The sequence below is a fragment of the Electrona antarctica genome (assembly GCF_951216825.1).
Source record: "Electrona antarctica genome assembly, chromosome: 1".
In the NCBI taxonomy this organism is placed as follows: Eukaryota; Metazoa; Chordata; class Actinopteri; order Myctophiformes; family Myctophidae; genus Electrona; species Electrona antarctica.
Window position 1 is genome coordinate 40,463,290 of NC_136806.1, and position 11,501 is coordinate 40,474,790.

The 11,501-nt window shown below is 39.7% G+C and overlaps 2 protein-coding genes across 2 annotated transcripts; both read left to right on the forward strand.

Annotated features, from left to right (window-relative positions):
• Positions 1 to 974: 974 nt before the first annotated feature.
• Positions 975 to 3,412, forward strand: atp6v0e1 (ATPase H+ transporting V0 subunit e1). Its single transcript, XM_079501479.1, has 4 exons — positions 975 to 1,293; positions 2,031 to 2,078; positions 2,819 to 2,926; positions 3,097 to 3,412. Exons 1-3 carry the CDS (start codon positions 1,190 to 1,192, stop codon positions 2,910 to 2,912), a joined length of 246 nt encoding a protein of 81 aa, XP_079357605.1. The 5' UTR covers positions 975 to 1,189; the 3' UTR covers positions 2,913 to 2,926; positions 3,097 to 3,412.
• A 248-nt stretch (positions 3,413 to 3,660) lies between these two features.
• bnip1a (BCL2 interacting protein 1a) lies at positions 3,661 to 11,199 on the forward strand. The gene is made up of 6 exons (XM_079497863.1): positions 3,661 to 3,789; positions 6,313 to 6,405; positions 6,684 to 6,775; positions 6,860 to 6,964; positions 7,464 to 7,582; positions 9,548 to 11,199. Exons 1-6 carry the CDS (start codon positions 3,709 to 3,711, stop codon positions 9,742 to 9,744), a joined length of 687 nt encoding a protein of 228 aa, XP_079353989.1. The 5' UTR covers positions 3,661 to 3,708; the 3' UTR covers positions 9,745 to 11,199.
• Positions 11,200 to 11,501: the final 302 nt, after the last annotated feature.

The window sequence follows — 11,501 nt, forward strand, 5'->3', positions numbered from 1 at the left end:
ATTGGATATTGTATTAACAGTTTTTAGAATAAGCACAGTTCGAGGAAAGTACAGTTCAATACGAGGTCTGAAAGAAAGAGGTCATAACAAGATACCCAGAAAAGCATAGGCCTATGGCTTGTTTATATTGGGGTCCTCCATTTTTAATTAATCAGATCAGACAGAGTATAGATCCTACCTTGGGGTCTTTCTCATAATAGTACTGCTGGGTGCAGATCCACCTTTCCGCCAGGTGCTCTCCGATGGTGTGGGCCAGGGCAAGGTAGTGGTCCCTGGGGGTCGCCACTCGCCACGTTCCTGTCCTTAACCAGGGTTAAAGGGGAAAACCACCCATATTCAACATTTTACTATGTCATTAATATACCTTAGAGCTGTTGTGTGGAAATAATAAAAAAGTCCCCCCATTTTGTGTTTCCTAGAACTGTAATTATGAAAAAAATCATTAACATGGATCATCAAGATGTGTTTCACCATGTTAATGATTTTTTTCAGACCTCTAGTTCTAGGAAACACAGAATGGGGGAACTTTTTTTTATTATTTCCACACAACAGCTCTAAGGTACATTAATGACAGAGTAAAATGTTGAAAATGAAGGTGCCTGTTGAAGCTATTCTTGATCTCAGACAGAGACATTTCTGTAGTTCGGAGCAAGCACTTCCATGACTGACTGGAATCAAATGTGCCTAGCCCTACACAGTACACACACACTGGAGCGTTGAAGATGGAGGAACGCCCCTTATCTTGGAACACCTTTTCACACATTGCTGGCAGTCAGACACTGTTGCTTGCCTCACACACTTTTAATAGAGTACAGTTTAGTTCAGTTCTGTAAAGGAAATGACAAATTTCCACAGTCGACATTAATCGGTTAATTCAAAGCAAAACAACTTGTCACATCATCCATCATTCAATTCAAAGGAGCTTTATTATTTATTGCCATTGGCATGAGAAAACAGTTTGACGGTTGCCTCGCGACCAACTAGCCAACTAGCGACCAACTAGCCAATTACACCGCGACCGACCCTCCAGGCTATGGGAGCTGCTTCATTGTCATGTGATCCGTGCTGCAGGCTGTTCCTGGATCTTTACTACTACACAGCTGGAAACTTTCCTCTCTAGTCTCCTGAAGTTTATACTTTTATATTTAGTCTTCGTGTCGACCCCAATCCAACCCATCGCGAAAACAACATGGCAGAGCGGGGTTTTGTTATTACTATTTCAGTTATGACGCTGATTTGGGCTATTGTTGGAGGAGTGATACCCTGGTTAATTCCCAAAGGACCAAACAGAGGGTGAGTACAGTAGGTTAGCTTGACTATAGCTAGCATCTGGACAGAAACCAGAAACAAACATCAAAACATTAAAGCTAACGTTAGTTGAGCTATTTGTTTGTTGATAAAAGTGGGGTTTCTGCTAGGTTTCCTCTACGACCCTGCGAAGTGCAGGAACAACTAGTTTAATTTGGCAAAGCTCCTATATTTTACATAAGCAACTTTAACCAAAGTATGCGAAGGCTTTAGCTCAACTTTAGCTTTGTTTTGTTGCTTTCTGTTATTGTACTTTTGACATTGTGCGCCAATATGTTTTGGCAACTGGATTAACCCGAGATTAAAGTTAATAAAATAGTTTTACTGTGTGGGAAAATGTGCCTCATTTTGGAACTTCTCCTTTGTTTGACTGTTTCTCACTTCAAGAAGAGAGATCACAAGATCACATGTCACAAATGAATGAGCCATGGATGGCTTATTGCTCATGTCATAAACAGATACCTAAAAACAGTTTAACCCCTTTGACAGTGGTGACTGGTGTCTCTATTTTGGACATCATGTAACTGAAAAAAATAGTATATATAGTATATATATATATATATATATAGTATATAAACTAGTATATCAGCTATTTTCACTATCCGTCTTGTCGTTTACTCGTCTTACAACTATGTATATACTGGATTTAAGTGGTCAAATGTTGTCATTAAAGATATAGGAGGTTGAGGTGTAACCATCATGTCTCTCTTTTCTCCATGCAGAGTGATAGTCACCATGCTGGTGTTAACTGCAGTCTGCTGCTATGTGTTGTAAGTGCTTCCATGCTAGTGGGAACTGGAACCTAGAATCTAATATATTATGTGCTTCTTTTTATACATCGATTACATGACTGCATTTTTAGAACTGGTTTTATGTAATACATTCACATTTGGATTAATGTTATTGTTTCTTTATTTTCCCTTATTGTATTGATTGACAACATTGTAAATGACTGCCACATTCTCTGAATGTTATATTTGAATGCAAGTATATGCATAGTACATGTTCACCAATGCATAATACAGATTAATGTGAGATAATTGAGTTTAATGTCTAATGTGAAAGACACACTGAGACTATTCTGCAAACCCATAATATGGAGTTATACAGCTCAGCCTCTATTTTCATTCTCCTTTAACATTAACCAATTAAACTGTGGCTCTTTGCAAACATTGCAAACTCATAGCAATCAATCAATGCAGACAGTGTTATTTGTAACAGAGTCTATGTGGGTTAAAGTGCCTTTGACACTGTCAAAGAAAGACCTTAGTTAGTTTATAGCTGTTTCTCAAGAATAATGGAGGCATTCTGTCTCATGGTTAATTCAGTGTCTTTTCGGTTAGGTTACTGAGCATTGCAAATGGTGTCATGTTGCAACTCAGATGGACAATAGATGGCGGTAAAGGACAGGCAACCAGTCTCAACTCTCATGGAACAATGTGAAAAATAATGTGTCATGTGTGTTTGCTGTTTCCAAAGTTCTTTAAAAAAAATATGTTCTGTCCTTTAGCTGGCTCATAGCTATTCTGGCCCAGTTGAATCCGCTGTTTGGACCGTCTTTGAACAACGAAACCATCTGGTACCTGTACTACCACTGGCCTTAATCCTGACTCAACAGGTACACACTCCGTTTATCTCTAAACAATTCACTGAAGTTGCAGTCGTTTATCTCTAAACAATTCACTGAAGTTGCAGTCGGCGATGGCGTAGCCTGCATTTTTTGTTGTTGTGTTGTGCTTCTTGTGACCCCTAGAACTGTATTAATTGAATTCTATAAACTTCCTGCAGGGGACGACTTGTTGGATGGACCATTCTTCATATTCACTCTACTAACCTGCCTTAAAATCAGACACACATGAACCTGTGCAGAGATGTCTACCGTGGTGCCTTGTACAAACTGTTTCCCAAAGTCCTTCTGAGAGAGATTATTTAATGTGCTTTACTCAAACATACAGAGCCCCTTTCTTGTATTGTGTATTATAAATTATGTTCGTGATGACTGTTGAACCTTGCTGCAAAAAATGAAATTATTTGTGTTGTTTTTGAAGTTTTTCTTCCCCTATCTGTACCTCAACTGAAACAAATAAAATAAGTAAGGTACAAATGCCTAATTTTCTTTAGGGTGTTTCACAGACAAATGCTTCAGTATAAAAGAATATGTAACATCATTCAACATCAGGCTAGTGAGGCTACATCCCTGCCTGCTAGCTCTGATCCATAGCTCTAATGCCGTAAATGCGACGGCATTAGAGCTATGGACCAGAGCTACCTGCCTGCATCATAGGGGGGGGAAGGGGGGGGACTGCATGTGTTAATATCGTGGGCTCTACACACCACGTGACATCAGGTCATCTACCGGCTTCCTGCTTGCCGTAGCGATCAGTCGACCAGACTGCAAACATGGCGTCTTCTGATGTCCACGTCCGAATATGTGAACAAGAAATTCTCAAATTTGACCTAGAAATCAAGGCTCTCATTCAGGTATGTATGGCAAATTCATATAAAGTCTCAGTGGTAATGTATTTGAGGCCAGACGTTTACCGTGTCAGTGTGTGCCTGTGTGGTGGTGGTGGTCGTTTGTGCAAGCTCTTCTTTCCTACCAAAATAGCAGATATACAAGCTCGCTCGCGAGTCGCGATGCGACACCTTGTAAGCTTGTAGATCAGCTACTCACATTTTTACAAATATAGTGAACGGTTTGTTGGTTTCCCAACAGAGTGAAAAACAGGCAGGCTACATGTAAATATAGAACATAATAGAAATATCCACAGAATCAAAGTCAAGAATTTTCTCTTGTAGAACAATTGACTTGAATTGAGATTTTTTTATAATTAACCCTGATTTATTATCCAATGATTAGACAATATAAAACCATATGGAATTTCACAACCACCAATGTCGCATAATCCATGTTTGCAGATATAACTGTAGGCTAAGCTACACAATAAATACAAATCACATTATCACACCCGTGTGAAGTGAGGGGCGCTCTTATCATTATACATCTCATGAACAACTGAATTTATGATTGGTAGGTTAACCGATTTGCTCGTCTACATATGACGTACATTTTCCATTCATTGTCAATGGCATTTAATGTTTGTGTTGCCACAAATTTACATCATATTTGAGACTCGTATGACTTAATTTCTCCTTTCATTGAACTGAATTTATGCGATTGGTTAGCCGATTTGCTCGTCTACATATGACGTACATTTTCCCTTCATTGTCAATGGCATTTAATGTTTGTATTGGCACAAATTCAATTCATATTTGGTGGACATGACTTAATTTCTCCTTTCATTGTCAATGGCAGATATTGAGACGTGTGGGGACAAAAGCTCTATATAGGAAAAATCACACCTGTGTGAATGGAGGGGCGCTCTTATCATACATCATTTAATTCTCAACCAATAGCACATCTCCCACCCAATCACGCCGGCCAATTTCACAATTTGCGTCCTCACTTTTGTCTTCAATGTTTGTGTTTACACAATGTTTTTGTTTACACATACACTCAAAGCTGGGCATAGGAGGGGCTAGCGCCACTCAAAAATGAGAGCATTGAGTTTCTACTGCTGTCTAGTGTTTACTATACAGGTGCTTTTAATGTTTTATGCTGTTGATTTTAATGTTTTATATAATTATGTTAATTTGCTGGTATCTTGAGGACTCCCCTGGATAAAAGATATCATCTCATAGGGCTATATCATAGAGTATATAAAGGATAGAGACCGAACTGGAGCGTTAGCCCCCCCCCCCCCCCGCTATTCATTTCAGTGGAAGTTTCTCAGTGGCGTTTTGAAGTAGCCTGGCTAATAAGCCAGACTCAAATCACACTGTTGTGTGGTATTTGAGTCTGGAGATGCTGTGTATGGATCTTGTTTCCCGGGGGGCGGGTTCAAACATTTTCTCTTTGACGCAATTGGTCAGAGCTACTGTCAGTCAAAGGTCTCAAGCATTGAACGTCACTGTACCAAAGCCCGCCCATATTGCATACCGTGTCCGTGTCCCGATTGGCCACACCAGTTCTCTGGTGTAGGAAATGGGCGTACAATTGAGCCTCTCCAGACCGTAATCCGCCAACAGGCAATTTGTTTTGCCAACGGCTGATTCGGTCTGGCTTATTAGCCAGGCTAGTTTTGAAGCACCCGGAAGACTTCCTCAATTTTGAGGTCCGGGCTTTTCACGTGACGTCATGAACGTCTGTCCACTTCCATTAAGTGCTGCAATTCCACATTTCGCCAGTAGGTAGTGGCATCTTCAACGTTGGATAGCCTTACTGGGGGCTTGGGCTATATCCATAGTTGTCGGAGGGGAGGGTCATTTGGGTCTGAATGTCCCGCACTATTGGGGAATGACTGGTCTATTTATTTATTTTTCCCGACCGATGCTGGTAGTCTCTCTAGCACCTAGTTCCCATTTTGTTGCACATTGTCGTTGTGTATTGGCTGCCGCTGCATGCTCGCCTCTCGCCGCAATGACCATTCTGACTATATAGCCTACCCTAGATGCAGTAACTGCATTTGCTCTCTAGTCTCAACTCTCGATCTTGAATATTGTCTCCCCACTTAATTACGTCCCGACGGCGCCACTGGCTATATCTGTGTACCGATGTGTGTATATATAAAGTTATAATTACGCACTTGACCTTTGCTGCATGTCACTCCCCATCTCTCTTAGTTTAGTTTATTTGATCATCTTCACAGTATCAAGTACAAAGTATACAAAGGTGATCAAAGGGAATATGCTGAAGCTAAAAGCTTATGTGCCTATTCTACTTACAACAATTTTTTTAAAGATACTCACAATTCATAAATCAGAGACACTGACATGACCCCCATTTCCTGTCAGTCTAGTCTACTATATACTATCAAATCAATACAGGCAGAAAAGGCCCAAAAATATCTTAAAAAATAAATAAAGGTATAATAAAAACCTGAATGAATTAACTTACTGAATAATGGGTTATTGTAAGAAGAGTGTCTCATCTATCTTAACCAGGATGTGCATGAATGCACAGGACCTCAAGACAAGCTGACAGAAGTCAACTCTCAAGTGAAGGAGAAATTCCATAACGTCAGATTGCGGATACAGGTAAACGGACAACCATGGCATGTCAAACAACTTGCAACAACTCCCAATAGTACACAGCACTGACCTTAAAGCGTACAATCCAGAACTTGTTTTAATGAAAAATGTGCTATTGTTACCAATCTGTACGGAGAGCATGTTAATACTATAAATAGTACATCTTGTAGAGGTAGGAGGTGGTCCTCCTACTCTTCCATTGAGACATTTAGACCCTGGTGCCAGGTAGGATGGCCACTGGCTGGCCTCATGTTCAACTTGCATCCTGTACGTTTCTCTCACAGGATTTGGAACAAATGGGAATGGAGCAGGATAAAGAGTCGGACAAACAGGCTCTGCTCAGCCAAGTAGAGGGACACAGGAAACAGATGATCAGGTGATGATACTTTACTAAGAAATGGTGTAGAACTGCCTTAGAAATATAAGTGTGTGTATAAACAATGTAATTTTGTCCTTGCAGTAACCAGACGGCTTGGAGGAGAGCCAACCTGGCAAGCAAACTAGCCATCGACCACCTGGAAAAGGAAGCTCTTCTCAGTGGAGATGACAGTGCTTTGAGACAAAGGTATGTAATTATGCTTGTCAGATTTGATGCACTAGTTGGATGCCTATAATCTATTGTTTGTCTACTTTGTATACATTAATGTTAACACAAAAAATGATCAGTGTACAAACGATAGCCTAGTAATTTGATATTCATTATAGCAGCTTAAACCGTGTGTGTGTGTGTGTGTGTGTGTGTGTGTGTGTGTGTGTGTGTGTGTGTGTGTGTGTGTGTGTGTGTGTGTGTGTGTGTGTGTGTGTGTTGGACATTGTTTGGCAGAGTTTTGCATTGATTGATTGAATACTTTATTATTAGACAGAAATGTAAACAGCACGAGGTACAGTCATAGATTTGCGCTAAAAGGATAACACAAAAAGGTCCTGGGGACTTTCCATTTTCACTGTATATACACAATACCATATGAGCAGATGACAAATAATCTTTAAATCCTGGATTTTTAAATCTTTGATCAATGCATTTTCCTGTGCGCCAGTTAATGTCCCTGTTTGTTTGTGATCAGGAAGTTGACCAAAGAGAACATGGCCCACACGTCCAGTGACATCACAGAGAGCCTGATGAGCATCAGTCGTATGATGTCACAGCAGGTGACGCAGAGTGAAGAGACCATGACCACCCTAGGTTAGTGCAGTGATTCAGGCCACAGACCATTTGATCAAATATAAACGATCTACAAGCTCACAACGGATTGTCACTCGTGAGCTTGTAGATCTGCTATTTTCTGTGAATGTATTATGTCAATTTACGGGTAAATTGTAGATCACAGATCGAGTCATTTGGAGTGAAAATCGTCCGATTTAAATCGGAGCACCTCTAATTATCAATGTCCAGTATGACAAATCCACAGACGGGTGCCCTGGTCGCAGCCCAGGGATTAACTGTAGGCGGAGACAACATATCTGCGGTGTCAACAGCCAGCTCTTCTACTACAGTGAATGGGAAAGTGACTTGTGTTCACATGCTCAAACGTTACTATTTTACCTGCTTTTTACTAACTAACTTTACAAAGATGCCTATATCGGGACTTACCTGTGTAGTTTATGGCTACTCCAACAGTAGTGGCAAAATTCAACTTTGGAGAGAAACAGAATGTCAAATGCCCGCCCGAATTTTGTTGAGCATCCATCCATCTTCAACCGCTTACTCGTAGTCTGATCACGGAGGCGATTAGTAAGCAACATTAATAACGTCCTCCTGGGGGATCCCGATGCGTTCCAAGGCCAGTGAGTCGACGTAATCCCTCCAACTGTGCCTTGGTCTGCCCCGGGGTCTTCTCCCATACAGTGGGACATACATCGAGGACCTCCCTAAGGAGACGCTCGAGAGGTATCCTGACCAGATGCCCGAACTACCTAGGGCTTTCCAGGCGAAGAAGCAGCAGCTCTACTCCGAGTGTCTCACGTGACTTCTCACCCTATCTCTAAGGGAGATGCCAGCCACTCGTCGGAGAAAACTCATTTCATCCGCTTGTATTCGTAACCTTATTCTTTCGGTCATGACCCACACTTCATGATCATAGGTGAGAGTTGGAACAAAGATTGCTCGGTAGACAGAGAGCTTTGCCTTCTGGCTCAGCTAATATTTGACATTCTGTTTTTCTCCAAAGTTGAATTTTTCCACTACTGTTGGAGCAGCCATAAACTACACAGGTAAGTCCCGATGTTCTGGGCATTTCCAGTTAGTGTTTGTAGAGTTAGTGTTTGTAAAAAGCAGGTAAAAGAGTAACGTGAACAGATAAACATCAGTCACTTTCCCTTCACTGCAGTAGTAGGTAGGTAGGTAGCTATGTTGGTGCCACCTACAGGAAATAAAATGGCTGGCAACGGCCGCGTACAGGGGACCTCTCTGTGGATTTGTCTATAGTAGTGATGGGAGATTAATCGGCAAACACATCGGTATCGGCCGATTCTAGTAGTTTTTTGATGAATTGGCATCGGTTCAATTAATTAATCGATTGTCGATTGTCAAGCCCAAACAGCTTAAACAGATCTAGAAGCTCACAATATTAAATATAAGGTATTAAAGTTAAATCTGACTTGCCTAAGCCTGTCAAAATGGACAAAAAGATTATAATTTTTTAATACAGAATGAGATCATCATCGACATCTGCAATCAGTTATCTACCATAACAGCAATTAATTATATCGGATATTGATATCGGCCAAAATGTCTCATTGCCACATCCCTAGTCTATAGGTGTGCTATTCTTATTAATGTTTGCCCTTTCTTATTATTGTTCATGTGGACTGACAAGGGAATGTGTGATTTTGACAGACATGTTTGATATGTCTGCTAAATATTGCAACTGCATGGCTTGTTTTTATTCCTGGGTAAGAAAAATCTACATATCAAATAACAAAACTGTTTTTTGCTTTGTTAAAGAAATGGCTGAGTTTGAAAAGGTTAAATAAACTTTCTCCGTAAAAAGTATATATAAGTAAACTATATATTTTTCCACTGAGATGCAAATCGATTCTGCATAGCACAAACAAGCAAGACCACCACGTTAATCAGTGTTATTGTGAGTGCGATCCATTGACGGCTATTGTGCTGACCAGAGTTTGTTTTCTTTGTTGGTGTTTAAAGCGACCTCGTCCAGATCGGTCCAGGAGACCAACGAGGAGTTCAAGGCCATGACTGGGACCATTCAGCTGGGCAGGAAGCTCATCACCAAGTACAACCGCCGGGAGCTCACCGATAAACTGTTAATCTTCCTGGCACTGGCTCTGTTCCTCGCCACGGTCCTCTACATCTTGAAGAAGAGACTCTTCCCGTTCCTGTAAGAGCAGGTACTCTCCACTGGAGACCTACATAAAAAAGCATGTAAATATACTGCGTACGGTAGCCTATACCTCACCTGCTCAGAGTCACCACAGGTTATTTAAACGCAGGTCGTCATCACGACACATGTTATGCTTTACGGATGATGCATAAAGTCTGCTGTGTGGAATGTGAACAGTTCGCCAGAATGGGTCAAGGGGGTGGTAAGATAAAACCTGTAAACGGAGTAGATTACGCCTATACACTTGCTAACTGTAATTCTGTGTTTGATCCTAACTTTCTTCAGGAGAAGAATAATTTAAAAGGTAATTTATTTTTGCTTGTTGAAACCAGTTGTGGTTGTATATCCTACATTTAAGTCTCAGTAGTGCTGTGCATTACATGACATAATTTTGGTTTATATAGTTCATACCACTCTTTCCTAACTTTTATTTTCTTTTTATTCCTTTTTAAAGGGACATCAGAGATGTTGTTTACAATTTTAATGCCACTGTAATTGCAGTTTAGTTTTGAATATGTACACTTTACCGGTTAAAATACACATAAAACTCATTCCATGCATGAATCAAGAGCTTCAATAGAGAAATAATCTTAAATGGAACCCTGGCTAATAAGACAAATATTTGTTCATATATTATAATTGACCTCTAACTATAATCTAACATTTAAAACACCTTAAATATTTTATTTATTTCATAAATTGATAATCTTCACTCAATAGGGGGAACTCCTGTCGCAAGTTGATGATGTCATATGTCCTTGTGTGGTCTAGCCCTATGGAATATATGGAATGCACGTGTTAATAAAAGAAAATCACACCGTGTGAACTGAGTGGTGCAACTCCCCTCTCCCCCTGCTACCCCGCTTAATATAGCATCAAAGCAATATTTTAAATACATTTTATTAGCACATACATTCCATATATTCCATAGGGCTAGACCACACATGGACAAATTACATCATCAACGTGCGACAGGAGTTCTCCCTATTGAGTGAAGATTATCAATTTATGAAATAAATAAAATATTTAAGGTGTTTTAAATTAGATAGATAGACTAGACTAGATTTTAGTTATAGAGGGCAATTATAAAGTATTAAGGCATATATTAGCCAGGGATCCTTTTAACTGAAATTAGTGCAAATCATAGAAGCACTGGTATCACTGTTCTGATACCTGCTTGGGACCTTCTTTGTGTACATACAGAACATGCATAAAACATACATCCAATATTTAGGACTCTTGCTTAACCATTGGAATTTAGAAAAAAAATAATTAACATTGTATACTTGATACTTTATTGTCATCTGATATCATGTTTGGACTGGATGAAAATTCCATATAGTCTTATTGTGTAACTTATTTTTCCCATAAATTATTACATTATTACATTATTATACTATATTATACTGTAATAATATAAGATTTATCTTGATTAAAGCCCAAGTTTGTTGCATTATTTTGTTGTATTAAGTTACCGTAACGTATACCATAATTATACAAGACAAGGCTGCTCCAATCTACATTGTAAAAATGAGGCTTAAATCTAAAACGATTCAATGCAATCTCTTCATGCCAAGACAGTCACATCTGAAAAGAGCAACAAATAATGACAAAAAAAGACAGGAAGCACAGCCCACTAACTATAAAAGGACCTTTTTCAGTGTAAGAGTTATGTGAAAGCTGGACCCAGATTTGTATACTAGAGTTAACCACTTAATGTAAGCACTATTTATTTTTTACTTTGGCATACGATGGTGT